At 55.3% G+C, this 17,892-nt stretch overlaps 2 protein-coding genes across 2 annotated transcripts; both read right to left on the minus strand.

Moving 5' to 3' along the window:
* Nucleotides 1-845: 845 nt before the first annotated feature.
* On the minus strand, nt 846-5,501 carry LOC135175155 (carboxypeptidase A1-like). The gene is made up of 11 exons (XM_064142929.1): nt 5,422-5,501; nt 5,158-5,239; nt 4,687-4,821; nt 4,505-4,606; nt 4,316-4,417; nt 4,102-4,203; nt 3,849-3,959; nt 3,261-3,351; nt 2,694-2,893; nt 2,331-2,415; nt 846-1,033 (listed from the first exon to the last, which is right to left on the minus strand). Exons 1-11 carry the CDS (start codon nt 5,490-5,492, stop codon nt 846-848), a joined length of 1,269 nt encoding a protein of 422 aa, XP_063998999.1. The 5' UTR covers nt 5,493-5,501.
* Nucleotides 5,502-7,399: 1,898 nt separating this feature from the next.
* Nucleotides 7,400-13,163, minus strand: LOC135175156 (carboxypeptidase A1-like). The gene is made up of 11 exons (XM_064142930.1): nt 13,060-13,163; nt 12,344-12,425; nt 10,875-11,009; nt 10,623-10,721; nt 9,637-9,738; nt 9,459-9,560; nt 8,713-8,823; nt 8,413-8,503; nt 8,063-8,262; nt 7,671-7,755; nt 7,400-7,587 (listed from the first exon to the last, which is right to left on the minus strand). The coding sequence occupies exons 1-11, from the start codon at nt 13,161-13,163 to the stop codon at nt 7,400-7,402; spliced, it is 1,299 nt and encodes a 432-aa protein (XP_063999000.1).
* Between the last annotated feature and the right edge of the window lie 4,729 nt (nt 13,164-17,892).

Here is a 17,892-nt window from a genome sequence, read left to right on the forward strand (position 1 = left end):
CTCTGTAGCCTTTGTAGGACTCTCTTGAGCTGAGGACTCCAGAACTGGACCCAGTACTCCAGATTTAGTCCTTCCAAAGTCAGAGAAGAGGAAGAGGAGAACCTCCCTTGACCCACCGGCCACATTGTCTATGCCCCCAGGATATTATTACCCTCCTTGGCCACAAGGGCACATTGCTGTCTCAGGGTGAACCTGTTATCCACCAGCACTCCCAGGGCCTTCTCTGCAGAGCTACTACCCAGCAGGTCACCCCTCACCTGTACTGCTGCAGGGGTTGTTCCTCCCCAGATGCAAGAACCTACACTTGCCCTGGCTAAACTTCTTGAGGTTCCTCTCTCCCAGCTGTCCAGCCTGCCCAGGTCTCCAGCAGAGCCTGATGGGGTGTCAGTTACTCTCAGCTTGGTATGAAGAAACCCAACCTCTTCCTCTTCCACCCTCTGCCAGAGCAGAAGGAGACCAAGGACTTTTCCTTTTTTGTCCCACCCATTTCTATGCCCTTTTCACCCTGCTTTTGGGCTGCTGGGCCAAAACTTGCTGGTGGCCACCACATGCTCTATTAGAATGATAGAATCACACAATGGTTTAGGTTGGAAGGGACCTCAAAGCTCACAGTATCACCAAGGTTGGAAGAGACCTCATAGATCATCAAGTCCAACCTGTTACCACAGAGCTCCAGTTCCAACCTCCCACCCTAGGCAGGGACACCTCCCACTAGAAGCCCTTCAAAAAGGGCTTTGATGGTGACCAGGCAAAAAGGAAAACCTCAAGAAACTGTCCTCATCCTTCTCTAGATGTGTTTATTTCCTTCTCTTCCCTTCCCCAGCCATTTCCAGCACTTATCCTGGTTAGTAGAGATGATCCAGCGTGTGCTGCATGATGACCTTCAGAGCCAACCACGTCTCCTCAGCAGTTGGAACAATCTGCTTGGCAGGAAGGAGGAAGCCGTAGCGCCCTGTGTCCCGCAGCTCAAAGGTGAAGGAGTACTTAATGCCCTGGTTGTAGGTCCAGTCAACAGTTGAACCACTGGCTTTGTCTGGAACAACAGGAGGGGTGTGTTGGTGGCTCTGTGGCACACGGGTGTCTAATGGCACCTTTTGTCTAAGCCGTTTGAGGGATCTGCTGCTGTTGAGTGAGAGCCACACAAGCTGGAGGGTTGGGGGAGAGGAGGTTGAGCCAGGACAAGTGTAGGATCTTGCAGGTGGGATGCAGTAAGCCCCTGCACCAGTAAGGGTGAGAGGTTGGCCTGCTGAGAAGCAGCTCTGTGTAGAAGGCCCTGAGAGTGCTGGTGGACAAGTTGCCCATGAGCCAGCAATGAGCCCCTGTAGCTAAGAGTGGTCTCATGAGGGACATGAAGAAGAGTGTGGTCAGCAGGTAAAGGGAACACAAACCCTAGGAGGAGAGGCTGAGGGAGCTGGGGGTGTCAGCCTGCAGCAGAGGAGGCTCAGGGCAGAGCTCATTGCTGCCTGCAGCTGCCTGCAGGGAGGCTGTGGCCAGGTGGGGTTGGGCTCTGCTGCCAGGCAAGCAGCAACAGAACAAGAGGACACAGTCTCAAATTGTGGCAGGGGAGGTCTAGGCTGGATGTTGTTAGGAAGTTCTTCCCAGAGAGAGTGATTGGCATTGGAATGGGCTGCCCAGGGAGGTGGTGGAGTCCCCATCCCTGGAGGTGTTCTAGACAAGCCTGGCTGGGGCACTTAGTGCCATGGCCTGTTTGACTGGCTAGGGCTGGGTGCTAGGTTGGACTGACTGAGCTTGGAGGTCTCTTCCAACCTGCTTGGTTCTATGATTCTATACTTTGGCCTAGTGAGGCCACGTCTGGAGTCTTGGGTCCAGTTTTGTGCTCCCCAGTTCAAGAGAGATGGGGAACTACCAGAGAGAGTCTGGTGGAGGTTAGGAAGCTGCTGGGCCTGGAGCATCTCTGTGAGGAGCAAAGGCTGAGAGAACTGGGCCTGTTGAGCCTGGAGAAGAGAATCCTGAGAGAGGATCTTCTCAGTGCTCAGAAAGAACTAAAAGGTGGGGGATGAGGGGATGGAGCCAGACTCTCATCTGTGATGACCAGTGACAGGACAAGGTGCAATGGGCACAAACTGGAGCCCAGGAGATTCCATGAGAATCTTCTTTGCCCTGAGGGTGGTGGAGCCCTGGAGCAGGCTGCACAGAGACGTTGTGGAGTCTCCTCTGGAGAGATTCCAAACCCTCCTGGGCAACCAGCTGTGGGTGACCCTGCTTTATCAGGGGGGCTGGACTAGATGATGTCCAGAGGTCACTTCCAACTTCCACCATGCTGAGACTGGGGGGGTTTGGGGGAGCCACTGCTGCCTCCTGTTACTTACAGATGGTGCTGATGATGCTGCCATACTTGTATTTGGTGCCATACAGAGAGGACAGAGCTGCCACTGCCTTCTCGGAGATCTCATGCTGGGAACACACAGGAGGGGAAAGCATAAGAGGAGGAAGGGCAAAGCCTGGGAGAGACAACCTGCAAGGGAGCATCTTTGCTCGTGCTATGGGCTATAGAGATTCCAGAGCTCAAAAGCCTAGGTCTGGAGGAGTTCCCATGGACTTGCAGAGAAGCCAGGACTTCTTCCCTCCTTGCCAATGCCACCTTTGCAGTGCATGATGGAAGTTCTTCCTCCTTGGCAGAGAAGAGCCCCTCATCATCCCACCCCTGCTTCAAACCTCCATGTCAGCCCTACCAGTTCCTCCTGGTCAGGCGCTGGGGTGTTGGTGTAGCCATAAGGGTAGAGCAGGAGCTGGGAGTAGCTGTGGATGGAGATGAAAGCCTTGATGTTCCCATGGCTCTTCACAAAGTCCACGATGGCCTTTACCTCAGGCTCTGAGTTGGCATAGGGTCCATGGTACGTCTCTGAGCAGGGGTTTGCACTGGCCCCAGCCCCTGTAGAGATGTGGAAAAACACAGTGTGGGTGTTTGGTGACAGTTGGTTGACTCAGACAGCCACAAGGACAAAGGGTCTTTTCCATTTCCAAGCCTAAGAGCTTTTCCCACCCTTCAGTTGCTTAGTGGGAAGCAAAGAATGCTCTGGAGGTTCCACCTAGCTGTTTGCACAATGGCTTTCATTGGTGGTCTCCACCATGCTGGTCACTAGGAGACACCAAAGCCCTGCTGGAGCCCAAACCCATGGTTCTACTATGGAGAGCAAATCCCAGTTCTTCCCCAGGAGATATCAGTGGATCTTTCTGATCTTAGAACCTCCACCTGAAGGGTGGAAATGCCCCAGCAGGGTGAGTGGGAGAGCTCTGACCTCCAAAAGCTGCGTCCCAGTTGCGGTTGGGGTCCACACCGACACAAATGGAGCCAGACTTCTTGGACCTGGTCTTGCGCCACATGCGATTCTGGAAAGGCAGAACCATCTCAGCTGCTGTGCAGTGCTGGAGCTCTGCCAGCCTTGAGTGACAGTGGACTTGTCATCTGGGGGGACTAGCAGGTCCTGGTAGTACCCTCACCATCCCATAGAAAGATAGACAAGGAGCCTTTGATGGGGTTGGGCTCTTCTGCCAGGCACCCAGCAATAGAACAAGGGCACACAGTCTGAAGCTGTGGCAGGGCAGGTCTAGGCTGGATGTTAGGAGGAAGTTGTTGGCAGGGAGAGTGATTGGCATTGGAATGGGCTGCCCAGGGAGGTGGTGGAATCTTTGTGGCTGGAGGTGTTGAAGCCAAGCCTGGCTGGGGCACTTAGTGCCATGGTCTGGTTGATTGGCCAGGGCTGGGTGCTAGGTTGGACTGGCTGAGCTTGGAGGTCTCTTCCAACCTGGTTGATTCTATGATTCTGCTCCCCAGCCCCATGCAGCACAGCTGTAGCACCTGGGGACTGGAAAAGCCAGAGTGGTACCGTGGTATGTGTGAAGGCAAAGCCATCTGGGTTGGTGACAATCTCCAGGAAGATGTCCATGGTGTTCAGGATGGAGGCCAGACCCTCATCATTCTCGTGATCCAGAACAATCTAGAGAAGATGGCAGTTTGGTACTCCTTGGTGCTGCTGGAGCACCAGCACCTCAGTGGGTTTTGGCCACCTGGCAGCCATGCTGGCTGTAGGCCTTTGTGGCCCTCTGGGGACATAAGGCATGTCCAGGAGGTGCTCATACCTTCTTGGCAAACCAGACGCCGCTGGCCTGTGTCACCCACTCGCGGGAGTGGATGCCGGTGTCGATCCAGATGGCTGGGCGGTTCTCACCCCCCTTGCTGAACTGGAAGAGCAGAGAAGGTGGAGTTGGCTTTGTCCTTGGCTCTGCTCCTCACTGGTCACCTGCTGGCCTCTTCTCCCCACTGTGGTCACCCCCACGAGCCCCAACTCCTCACCTTGAGCACGTAGAGGGGACGGTCCTCTGTTGATCTTCCAATCTCAAGCTTGCTCACCAGGTTGGGATTTTCAGCCACCAGCAGGTCTATGAAGGCATAGATCTGGGGGAGAAGGATGGAGGAAGGTGGTTGTGGGAGCAATTCCAGGGTGTAATTCCACTAAGTGTCCCAAATCTTGCATGTTCTCACCTCATCCAGAGTGTGGTAGGCAGAGTAGTCAAAGCTACTGGTGGACCTGGGCATCCCGCGGCGGCTGCGACGCATCTCCATCTGCTCCTGGTCCACCAGTGTCTGGGGAACATGGGGCAGGATGAGACCTTGTCCCTCACCACACTGAGACTCTGCCTCTCACCCACCTCCCCACCACTGACCTGCACATCCTCAATCATGATGGAGTAGGAGATGTCATTGGCCTCCAGGTGGGCTTTGAGGGGCTGCAGGCTGGGGAAGGGCACGCGGACATCGATCGGGTACCCGGGGCCATGAGGTTCCAGCCAGAAATCCAGCTGCAAGGGCAGAAAGTGAGAGGGGAGAGGTCAGATCCCACCTTAGGCTGTCCCCTCTGCACCAGCCTTCACCTTGCTTTTAACCAGCTGTTGCCCACATTCTTTCATCCAACCTCTTTCCAGTCCAGTTATCTTTCTCCAGCCCCATCATCCTTCTCCAGCCTGCCTGTCCCATATCCATCTGCCTCTCCAATCCCATCATCCCACCTCCAGCTCCTTCATCCCACATCCAGCCCATGTCCAGCCCCATCCCTGCCCTGCAGCATGGGTTGGAGGATGAAAGATAGGGCTGGGAGGGGTCTCCCCAGAAGCCCCCCTCAGTGCTGCCCCTGTTACCTGCAGCTCCTCGAGGTTCTGCAGCTCCTGTACCGTCTGCAGCTCCTCCTCGTTAGTGGGGAGGATGCGCAGCACCTGCTGCCTGTGGGGTAGAGGTTACTGAGGGATGTGGGACCAAGCTCCTGTGGGTCCACGCTAACCCCCAGCCCAACCATCCCCCCACCACCACTGAGCCTCTTCTCAGGGATGTCTTGGGCAGCTTCTTCACTCCAAACTGGTGCCACCATCCACATCCCAGCTGTCTCCCACCAGCCAGACCCCTACCCAACAAAGGTCTCGGTGCCAGCGACTGCTGCCACCAGGGCAGCCAGCAGCACGACTGCCCTCATTGTCATCAGCTGAAAGAGTCTGTCCTGGGTCCCCACAGCACACAGGGGCCTCTTAAATCCCATCAGGATGGTGGCCTTCAAACCACCCCACCACCAGCTGTCCCCTTTCCCAGGGCCACGGGAAGGCTCCAGCTGGCACTGGCCAAGGTTGGGCACTGCTGTCCCCTCCCCTCCTCCGTGGCACTCCATGGCCCAGCCAAACCTGTCCTAGGAACCGGCCTGGGCTGTTGTTGAGTCATCTGCTCATGGGGTAAGAGGTGGAGGAGGTGACCAAAATCCCACCACCCAGGGTGTGGGCTGCAGGGAGGAAAAGTTTGGGTTGAGAAAGTGTGAGGTGCAGATGTTTGCAGCAGGAACTTGGTGAGCTTGGTTCCTAAACCATGACTGTGGTGCTGAGAAAACTGCCTCATGGGACAAAGGTGAGAGCAGGTGATGGTCACCTCAGGTGGCCAAAATAAACTAACAGAGGCCTGAAAGCACTTTGCATCTAGTGCTGGCCCTGAGGGTGCTTGATGTCCTTGTGGCAACCATCAGAGAAGGAAAAATGGAGCAGCTTTGCCCAAAACAACACAAATTTGGGGTTGGTTGCCCCAAAATCACCCATCTCATGGAATCCTTGACTCATAGGGTTGCCCCCAAACCACCCATCAAGTAGAATCATTAAGGTTGAATAAGGTCTGTGAGATCTAACCATCAACACAACCATGCCTGCTGAAACATGTCCCCAAGTGCCACATCTGCGTATTTCTTGAACACCTCCAGAGATGCTGGGCTCAGTGCTGGGCCCAGTCCTGTTCAACATCTTTACTGATGATCTGGACCAGGGGATTGAGTCCAGCAGCAGTAAGTTTGCAGATGACACCAAGCTAGGAGCAGCTGTGGGTCTGTTGGGAGGGGAGGAGAGCCCTGCAGAGGCTTCACCCAGGGTCTGGAGTCCATAGGGGAGTTCAGCCTTAGGTGCAAAGACTAAAGCAAAGAAGGCATTCAGCAACTCTGCCTTCTCTGCACCCTCCTCGTTCAGCACTGCCCCCACACCTTTCCTCTGCTTCCTTTTTCTACTGATGGATTTGAAGGAGCCTTTCTTGTTCTGTTTTACTTCCTTTGCCAGCTTCAGTTCCAAGAGGGCTTTGGCCTTCCTTCTTGCTTTCCTACAAGCCCTGACTACTTCTCTATAGTTCTCCCAAGTGACCAAGCCCTGACTGCTTCTCTGTAGCTCTCCCAAGTGACCAATCCCTTCTTCCATGAATTGTAAGTTTCTTTCTCCCCTAAGATTTCCTTCAGGAGCTCCTTTGCAGGTCTCCTAGCACATCTACCTGATTTTTTACTCAGGGGCACACACCTAGCTTGGGCTTGGAGGAAGTGGTCTTTAAAAATGAACCAACTTTCTTGGGCTCCTTTCCCCACCAGAGCCTTAGCCCATGGGATTTCTGCCAGCATGTCCCTGAAGAGCACAGAGTCAGCTCTGCAGAAGTCCAGGATTGCAGTTCTGCTTGTTGCTCTGATTCTACCCTGTAGAACACTAAACTCCACCATGCCATGATCGTATGGATGGTCTTGGTTAGATAGGTTGGACTGGATGATGTTGGAGATCTCTTCCAACCTGGTTGATTCTATGATTCTATGCTGACTCCACCACCTCCATGGGCAGCCTGTTCCAGTGCCTGACCATTCTTCCACTTTTTCCTGATACCCAGCCTAAACCTACCCTGATGCAACTTGAGGCTGTCTCCTCCCAAGTCCTTCAGGATTGTTGACTCCAAAGGGTGGGAACTGGAAAAAAAAAGCCACGAGGTGGAGAAATAAACATTCCCACAGTTCCTTTGAAGTCTAACATGTAAAAACAGAGGCTGCAGCCTTCAACCATGAGAGCTCCAGGATTATTTATTGAGGGGACAGCACAGGAGGAGCTGGGTTCAGTATGGATGCTCCAGGACATGGACCATGATGTCCAGCAGCGCTGGCCAGGTCTCGGCTGCGGTGGGGATGATCTGGCTGCTGGGCAGGAGGAAGCCATAGCGTCCTGTGTCCCTCAGCTCAAAGCTGTAGGCATATTTCACTCCATTGTCATAGGCCCAGTCAATGGTGGTCCCATCAGCCATGTCTGCAAGGAGAGGAGAGGAGATGTGACCCCGAAGCTGAGTGTTCTGGGTGGACACTGTGGAGGGATGAGGAAGGAACACTTACAGATGGTGTCCACCACGCTGCCGTAGGTGTATTTCGTCCCATACAAGGCAGCCAAGTCACTCACTGCCTTTTTAGCCAGTTCAATCTGCAAGGGAGAGGCCAAAAGTGGTGAGACTTTATGGACCAAGACCTTGGACCAGCAGAAACTCCAGGGCAGCAAAGTCTAGGACCCAGCATTGTAGAACCCAACCCCTCTGCTCTTGCTGTTCCCCAAAACACTCTTAATTCTTGGTGGATGAGAAGTAGATCTCGCAAGCTGCAAGAACCAGCTGATGGGCTTCAGTGTGCAGGTTGCATCTAACTAGAGGAGCAGGAAAGGGTTTTGGAGTGATCTGACCTGACTTTTCCAGCAACTCTGGTGCTCACAGGTCTGCATTCTGGGGTCATCTCACCAGTTCTTGGTGGTCAGGCACGGGTGCTGTCTTGTAGCCATAGGGAAAGAGCAGCATCTGGGAGTAGCTGTGGATGGAGATGACTGATTTCACATTGCCATGGCCAAGGATGAAGTCCACGATGGCTTTCACTTCCCTCTCAGAGTGGGCATAAGGACCACGGTAGGTCTCGGAGCAGGGATTGCCACTGGAGCCAGAGCCTGGGGCATGGTGGAAGAGGCACCATGCAGAGAGGTTGCCATCAGGAGGGGTTCCTAGCCCCCCTGCTTTCTTCTTTCTGGCAGAAGGTTTTGATGCTTTGAGGCACAAGCAATACCCAGCTCGTGGGCACCTGGTGGCCCAGCTCTCACCTCCAAAGCCTGCATCCCAGTTTCGGTTAGGGTCCACACCAACGCAGTGGGAGCTGGCGTTGATGGACCTTGTCTTGCGCCACAAGCGGTCCTAGGAGTAGATGGGACTGAGACCATCACAGGGATGTGAATCTCACCTCCCTGACAGACAGAGGATGCCTTCCTGCTCAAGCATCTCCATGGATGTCCACCTCCACCGCTGTCCCGCATGGGAAGGAACATGCCTAACCCCTCAGGCAGCCATGGTTGCTGGCAACAAGCCCTGGCCCAAGCTCTACCTTGCAGTGTTCCTGCACTCACAGAGTTATGGGTGAAGGCAAAGCCATCAGGGTTGGTGATAATCTCAATCATGATGTCCATGCTGTCCAGGATGGTGGTGACTGAGGGGTCCTGACCGTACTCCTCAGCAATCTGCATGGGAAGAAGAGTGAGAGCTGCAACCTAGCAGCATGAAGCTGCCTTACCATAGAATCATAGAATCAGCCAGGTTGGAAGAGACCTCCAAGCTCAGCCAGTCCAACCTAGCACCCAGCCCTGGCCAATCAACCAGACCATGGCACTAAGTGCCCCAGCCAGGCTTGGCTTCAACACCTCCAAGGATGGCAACTCTACCACCTCCCTGGGCAGCCCATTCCAATGCCAATCACTCTCTCTGACAACAACTTCCTCCTAACATCCAGCCTAGACCTCCCCTGCCACAGCTTCAGGCTGTGTCCCCTTGTTCTGCTGCTGCTTGCCTGGCAGCAGAGCCCAACCCCACCTGGCTACAGCCTCCCTTCAGGGAGCTGCAGGCAGCAATGAGCTCTGCCCTGAGCCTCCTCTGCTGCAGGCTGCACACCCCCAGCTCCCTCAGCCTCTCCTCATAGGGTTTGTGTCCCAGGCCTTTCACCAGCTTTGTTGTGCTTCTCTGGACACCTTCCAGCACCTCAACATCTCTCTTGAATTGAGGGGCCCAAAACTCGGTGCTCCTCAGGGATGAGAGACATGATGGGGAGGTGTTAGAAAGGGCTAAGGGTGAGAACAGAGGTCCCATGGCACATGGTTACCTTGTTGGCTGTCCAGATGCCAGTGGCTGGGGTGATCCATTCCCGTGCATGGATGCCAGTGTCCAACCAGATGGCTGGCCGGGTGGATCCACCAGTGCTGAACTGTATGGAGAGGAGAGGACTTCAGCCCCATGCCCACCCAAGGGCTGGGCCAGGTGAAGGTGTCCTTCATACCCACCTTCAGCACATACAGGGGTCTGTTCTCAAAGCTCTGCCCAATCTGGATCTTGCTGACGAGGCTGGGATGATTGTCCACTAACATGTCCATCCAGGCATAGATCTGAAAGGAGTTGCTGCTGGGGCATGAGGCTCACTCTGGCTTTCCTTTTGGTTTCTGGGTTATCCAGCACCAGAGGCAACAGCATCATCATAGTGGCACTTTGGGACATGGTTTGATGGCCATGGTGGCTTTAGATTGAAGGTTGGACTCCAGGATCTCTTCCAACTGTAACAATTCTGTGATTCTATCATCATATCACAGAATGGTTTGGATTGGAAGGGACCTTAAAGGTCATCTAGTCTCACCCATGGGGGCAGGGATAGCTTCCACTAGGTTGGAAGAGAACTTAAAGGTCATCTAGTCCAACCCACGGGGGCAGAGACACCTTCCACTAAGACCAGGTTGCTCAAAGTCCCATTCAACCCCAACTCCCTCAGTTTGTCCTCACAGCAGAGATGTTCTAGCCCTGCAACCCTCTCTTGGGCCTCCTCTGGACCTGCTTGAGCAGCTCCATGTCTTTCTCATGCTGAGAGCTTCCCCAGAGAAGCCCTGGTGCTCCCCTGGAGAAGTCCAGGTGCTTGGACCTCTGTGCAGGCAGGGAGGTGCACATCACAAAGGCTTTTGCAAATGCAAAGTGAATGGTGAGGGGGACGAGGCTCCGAGATTCCCCCAGTGCCACCACAGCATCCATCAGCCACCAACTGAGCTCCAAGCACAGGCTTTGACCTCCAAAAGAAGGATGACTTTCATTAAGGTGGAGAGGTGCCACCTTCACTTTGGAGCTGGCCTCCTGGCTCAGCTAAGACCTCCAGGCAAGGAGGAGAGACTTGTCCCAGGCAGGGGCTTTTGTTGCACCACGAATGTCACCACATTGATTCAACCACGGCATAGGCTCATCGTGACCTCAGCCAGACAAACCAGTGATGTTCTGAAGAGCAAAGTACCTCATCTAGAGTGTGGTAGGAGGCAAAATCAAAGGTGCTGGTGCTCCTCTCTACCCTCTTGGACTTCATCATGGTTTTCTTTTCCTCATCCAATAATTCCTGTTGAAGAGGGGGAAAAAGAAACCCACCAAAGAAACTGGAAGGAGGAGAGGTTTGGGTTTGTCTTGCATTCTCTCATGGTTTCCAGCTCTTTGGACCTTCTCTTGGGACTGAAGTGAGGGAGCTCATCCTGCTTCCCACCACAGCTCTTACCTGCACATCCTCAATCATGATGCTGTAGGAGATGTTGTTGGATTCCAGGAAGATTTTGACTGCTTGGAGACTTGGGAAGGGCACTCGCAGGTCAGCTGGGTGGCCAGGGCTGGTGGCATGACGCCAGAAGTCAAGCTGGTGTGCAAGAGAAGAGAGAGCTTGGCCCCATTCAGTGCTGCTGCTTATCTGCTGAGCTCCCCAGCACCAAAAGGGGGCTTGGAAGAATTTCCATTGAATGATTTCAAGGAGTGACTTGCTAGAAGGCAAAGATGCCATCCAGAGGGACCTGGACAGGCTGCAGAGCTGTGCCCAGGCCAACCTCATGGCATTCAACAAGGCCAAGTGTAAGGTGCTGCACCTGGGTCAGAGCAATCCCAAGCACAGCTCCAGGCTGGGTGGGGGATGGCTGAGAGCAGCCCTCAGGAACAGGCCCTGGGGGTCTGGGGTGATGAAAAGTTCAACAGGAGCCTGCAGTGTGAGTGCAGCCCAGACACAACCCTGTGCTGGGTGCAGCAAGAGCAGTGTGGGCACAGGGCAAGGGAGGGGATTCTGCCCCTTGGCTCTGCTCTCCTCACACCCCACCTGCAGTCCTGGGGCCAGTTCTGGAGCCCCCAGCACAAGCAGGACATGGAAGTGTTGGAGCCAGTGCAGAGGAGGGCACCAAGATGCTGAGAGGGCTGCAGCAGCTCTGCTGTGAGCACAGGCTGAGAGAGTTGGGGCTGTGCAGCCTGGAGAAGAGAAGGCTTGGAGGAGACCTTGGAGTGGCCTTGCAGTATTTGAAGGGGGCTACAGGAAGGCTGAGGAGGGACTAGTGACAAGGTCTTGTAATGACAGGATGAGGAGGAATGGGTTTAAACTGACTGAGGGGAGATTCAAACTGGATGTTAGGAAAGGGTTCTTTGCAGTGAGGGTGGTGAGACACTGGCACAGGTTGCCCAGGGAGGTTGCAGAGCACAGAATCACCCAACGTGATCTTTGAGTCTGTCCCAAACTTTCTTCTTGGCCCCTTTAAGGCCCACCAGAGGGTCTCCCTGGAGCCTTCTCTTCTCCAGCCTCAGCAACCCCACCTCTCTAAGCCTGGCCTCACAGCAGAGGGCTTCCAGCCCTCCCAGCATTGTTTTCTGCCCTGGCCCTGCTCCAACAGATCCATATCTCTCCTGTGCTGAAGACTCCAGAGCTGGCCCCAGCACTTCAGGTGGGTTATCAGCAGAGCAGAGGGGCAGAATCCTCTCCCTGCCCCTGCTGCCCATGCTGCTGGGGATCAACCCAGGACAGGTGTGCTCTGGGCTGTGAGTGTTCTGTGCCAGCTCACCTCCAGCTTTTCACCTCCCAGCACCCCCAAGATGTTTTTATTGTCAACATCTCCAAAATGGGCTGGAAAATTGAGAGAATGAGAACAGGAGAAAGCCCTGGATGCTCCCAGGCTCTTTTTAACAGCAAGGGATGCTCAGAGTCCCATCACAGCTCACCTGCAGCTCCTCCTGCTCACCCAGCTCCCTGAGCAGGGTGATCTGCTCTTCACTGCTGGCCGTGATGCGGAGGACCTGGTCCCTGCAGGGAGGCAGAGCCATCATGGACCACAGGAAAGGGGGAAAGGAGCTTAGCCCCCAGCACTGACATGGTCCCATCATGGGGCTAGGTGGAATCTGTGAAAGGTCTGCACCAACCTGATGGGTGGCTGGAAATTTGGTGTGAAGAGTGAAAAATGTAGGTTCAGAATAGACATGGTGGGACAAAGATCAAGTGCTGGGGAGCCCAAGGTGACCTCCATCCTTCCTTTGATTGTAAGAGCTCCCAGAATGTCAGGAGATAGTTCATGTATTGCTGTGTTCTGTCCATCTCCATCTACACATTGGATATTTCCTTGGCTGGGCTCCCCCAGGGATGGCTGCAGCCACCAGAAGAGAAGGAATCATTCTCCTTCTCCAGCAGCAAGGTGTCCCCATCTGGTGTCATTCCTTCCCCTGGCAAAGCTCAAGGTGATGTCCTTAGGATCGAGCTCTTTGCGCGCTCGAAGCCTCCCTCCGGAGGCACAAATGGAACCACATCTATCTCCATGTCCACACAGCTAAGTTAGCTCCTGCATTTCCTTCCTGTAGTTTTGGCCCCAAAGGAGAGCAGACAGGGCAGGGTATCTCTCACACTGGCCCCATTCCCACCCAGGTTGCCCCACAGTAGGACTCACCCCACGAAAAGCTTCTCACTGCAGGTAGCTGCCACAAGGATGCTGAAGACCAGGAGGGACTTCATGGGGAGTGGACGCAGACAAGCCTCAGCCCCCAAGGACATGTATAGGCTCCCTGAGGGAACACTTGTGGACCTCCTCACCAAGGCCACATCTACTGTCCCCAGCAGAGCTGGCAGCAGGAAAGGCATTATCCAGGACCAGCTCCCAGCAGCCCAAAGGTTTGCTTTATTTGGCGTGGTGAAGAAAAGAGCAGCCAGAGGAAGCAGGATCTGCTAACGTCCTTGGGTCCTGCTGGGGCGGACACTCGTCCGTGCCCGAGGAGGTGTCATGGTCACAGTCACCACCCAACCCATGGGCGTGGGACAGTGGTGGTGGCAGTGATGTCATAGGGCCTCAGAGCACTCAAGGAGAGGGCACTTTATTACAGGTGACTGTTAGGGAGTCAATTACGATGAGTAAAGGAAGAGTATGTCAGGAGTTAGTGCAGAGGTAGTAGGAGGGAAGTATCTAGACAGGTGTAGGTAGTTAGGGCTGGTTGGTTCTACTCATAGCTGCATCTACATCCAAAACTCAGAATGAGTTATTTTTATGGCTACAGCAGAACAGCAGCTCCTGGAGCAGCCATTGTTGATTTCTGCTGTCTCAGGAGGTCGCCTCCTCATAGTGGTTTCTTTGTTCCACGGGTTACAGCAGTGTCTTTGTTCACAGGTTATAGCAGCTCTTTGTTGCCCTCTTATCGATGATAGCTCTGTGCTCCTGCTTGTCATGGATGCTCCAGGTTTCTGGGCTGGCTTCCCAGGTTGGCAGGTGTCATCTTGGTCAAGATTGCAGCAGACATCTTCTTTCTGTGGGTTTTTTCCACATTAAACCACATTGCTACAGGCTGGGGACAGAGTGGCTGAGAGCAGCCAGGCAGAGAGGGAGCTGGGGGTGCTGGGAGAGAGGAGCTGAACATGGGGCAGCAGTGTGCCCAGGTGGCTAAGAGAGCCAATGGCATCCTGGGCTGGCTCAGGAGCAGTGTGGGCAGCAGGACCAGGGAGGTTCTTCTGCCCCTGTGCTCAGCACTGCTCAGGCCACCCCTGGAGTGCTGTGTCCAATTCTGGGCCACTCAATTCAAGAGAGATGTTGCAGTACTGGAAGGTGTCCACAGGAGGGCGACAAATCTGGGGAGGGGCCTGGAGCAGAGCCCTGTGAGGAGAGGCTGAGGGAGCTGGGGGTGTGCAGCCTGCAGCAGAGGAGGCTCAGGGCAGAGCTCATTGCTGTCTACAACTCCCTGCAGGGAGGCTGTAGCCAGGTGGGGTTGGGCTCTGCTGCCAGGCAAGCAGCAACAGAAGAAGGGGACACAGCCTCAAGCTGTGCCAGGGCAGGTCTAGGCTGGATGTTAGGAGGAAGTTCCTGGCAGAGAGAGTGATTGGCATTGGAATGGGCTGCCCAGGGAGGTGGTGGAGTCTCTGTGGCTGGAGGTGTTGCAGCCAAGCCTGGCTGGGGCACTTAGTGCCATGGTCTGGTTGCTTGGGCAGGGCTGGGTGCTAGGTTGGGCTGGCTGAGCTTGGAGCTCTCTTCCAACCTGCTTGGTTCCACCATTCTATGATTTGATTGCACTAGCAAAACAATTCCACATGGTGCTTCCTGATGCCTCAGCTGCACCTTTATCTTCCCTTCCAAAAGCCCTGTGTCCTTTGAGCCTGGATGGATATTTTAGCTGCTGGATCAGGTGTGTTTGCTTATGGAGCAATGAGTAAATCACCAGCTGCTAGAGGGTCACAGGTCATGGAGATAAGCCTGTTAGACTCAATAATCCCTCCAACAGCAGCAGGCACTGCTGATTGCCAAGCCTTTGGTGGCTCCCATGCTTGTCCCTGAGATACTTGCTCCTAATCCCTAAGAAACTGGCAGGTTGAAGAACAAAATGAGGAAGGTAGGACCTTGAGAGACTTCAGGCTGGCCAGGCTGGGTTAGAGCAGGTCCTTCCACCTCCACCCTCCTTCTAACTAAATCTAGGAGGGAGAAGAGAGAGAGGACAAATATATGGGGACATTAGGCCAAGAGACAACTCCCTTCCCACCACTGGGTGGTGGCCTGGCAGTGTCCTGAGCCTCATTAGAAGAAATTAAATTCCTTTAATCAGTCTCAAAGCCTGGATTGTGCTGCTTCACATCAGGTCCTCCACAGCAGCACCCAGAAGTCAGCACTGTTGAGGCCTCCAGGTTCACAAGAAGACCAGGAGAGAGCTGAAACCAAATTCTTCCTGTGTTAGAATCACAGAATCATTTTGGTTGGAAAAGACCTTTGAGATTATCAACTCCAACCATTATCTAATATTAGCAAGCCTGGCACTAAACCATGTTCCCTCCTGAACAGCCACTGGATGCTACCAAGGTGTAGGTGCACCTCTGGTAATCCCCCATCTGTAGTTACTCTGTGGTAGAGGAGCAACTGACTTTCTAGAGGATCTAGCTGGTCACTCAAGTGGTTGAGCAGAAGATGAGAAGTGCTGAAGAATTCACCTGACTTTCAGAGGACCACAGAATGATGGAATCACAGCCTGGCTTGGGCTGAACAGACCTTCCAAGGTCATCTAGTCCAACCCCCTGCAGTCAGCAGGGACAGCTGCAACTAGAGCAGGTTGCTCAGAGCCCCAGCCAACCTGACCTGGAATGGTTCCAGGGATGGGACATCTACCACCTCTCTGGGCAATCTGGGATAGGGTCTCACCACCCTCACAGTAAAAGGACATCTTCATCCTCTCCAGTCTAAATCACTCTTTTAGTTTCAAACTGTCAGCCCTTGTCCTGTCACAACAGGACCTGATCAAAAGTCTGCCCTCAGCTTGCTTCTTGGCCCCTTTAAGTCCTGAAAGGCCACCAGAAGGCCTCCCTGGAGCCTTCTCTTCTCCAGCCTGAATGACCCCAGCTCTCTCAGCCTGGCCTCACAGCAGAGGCCTTCCAGACCTCCCATCATTGCTGTGGCCTCCTCTGACCCCACTCCAACAGGGCTATGTGTGTGCAGTGCTGAGGACTCTGGAGCTTGCCCCAGCAGTGCAGGTGAGGTCTCTGCAGAATGGAGCAGAGAGGCAGAATCCCCTCCCTGCACCTGCTGCCCATGCAGCTGGGGATGCAGTCTTCAGATTTCAGAAGCATTTTAGGGAACCTGCACCCTCACCCTGCCGGGAACCTGAACCCTCACCCCACTGGGAACCTGCACCCTCACCCCGCTGGGAACCTGCACCCTCACCCCGCCGGGAACCTGCACCCTCACCCCGCTGGGAACCTGCACCCTCACCCCACCAGGAACCTGCATCCTCACCCCGCCGGGAACCTGCACCCTCACCCCACCGGGAACCTGCATCCTCACCCCGCCGGGAACCTGCATCCTCACCCCACCAGGAACCTGCATCCTCACCCCGCCGGGAACCTGCATCCTCACCCCGCCGGGAACCTGCATCCTCACCCCGCCGGGAACCTGCACCCTCACCCCGCCGGGAACCTGCATCCTCACCCCGCCGGGAACCTGCACCCTCACCCCACCGGGAACCTGCATCCTCACCCCGCCGGGAACCTGCATCCTCACCCCGCCGGGAACCTGCACCCTCACCCCACCGGGAACCTGCACCCTCACCCCACCAGGAACCTGCATCCTCACCCCACCGGGAACCTTCACCCTCACCCCGCCGGGAACCTGCACCCTCACCCCACCAGGAACCTGCATCCTCACCCCGCCGGGAACCTGCACCCTCACCCCACCGGGAACCTGCACCCTCACCCCACCGGGAACCTGCACCCTCACCCCACCGGGAACCTGCATCCTCACCCCGCTGGGAACCTGCATCCTCACCCCACCGGGAACCTGCACCCTCACCCCGCCGGGAACCTGCACCCTCACCCCACCAGGAACCTGCATCCTCACCCCGCCGGGAACCTGCACCCTCACCCCACCGGGAACCTGCATCCTCACCCCGCTGGGAACCTGCACCCTCACCCCGCTGGGAACCTGCACCCTCACCCCGCCGGGAACCTGCACCCTCACCCCGCTGGGAACCTGCACCCTCACCCCGCCGGGAACCTGCACCCTCACCCCACCAGGAACCTGCACCCTCACCCCACCAGGAACCTGCATCCTCACCCCACCAGGAACCTGCACCCTCACCCCGCTGGGAACCTGCACCCTCACCCCACCAGGAACCTGCACCCTCACCCCACCAGGAACCTGCACCCTCACCCCGCTGGGAACCTGCACCCTCACCCCACCAGGAACCTGCACCCTCACCCCACTGGGAACCTGCATCCTCACCCCGCTGGGAACCTGCACCCTCACCCTGCTGGGAACCTGCACCCTCACCCTTCTGGGAACCTGCACCCTCACCCCACCAGGAACCTGCACCCTCACCCTGCTGGGAACCTGCACCCTCACCCCGCTGGGAACCTGCACCCTCACCCCACCGGGAACCTGCACCCTCACCCCACCAGGAACCTGCACCCTCACCCCACCAGGAACCTGCACCCTCACCCCACTGGGAACCAGTTTCTTCACTGCTGACAGGGCTGGTGATGAGGAGAGGGCTGCTGTGTGGTCAGGGATGTCTGCAGGAGTACAAGACAAGGCTGCTCCAAGCTCATGTGTCTACTAATGCAGATGGAGCTCCTGAGAGCACCAGGCAGGACAGTTTGCAGATGTGGGCTAGAGGATGAGCATCTTTATCCTCTCCTAACCCAACTTTCTGCTCTTGAATTTGATGTCTCTTCATCTCCTCCAGGCTGATGCAAGTCCTTCAGCTAACTCCTTGTTTAACTGGGTGGGAAATGTTCTCTCTGTGAGAGGTTGCAGTCATCC

This window comes from Pogoniulus pusillus, chromosome 4 (genome assembly GCF_015220805.1).
Source record: "Pogoniulus pusillus isolate bPogPus1 chromosome 4, bPogPus1.pri, whole genome shotgun sequence".
NCBI classification, from domain to species: domain Eukaryota; kingdom Metazoa; phylum Chordata; class Aves; order Piciformes; family Lybiidae; genus Pogoniulus; species Pogoniulus pusillus.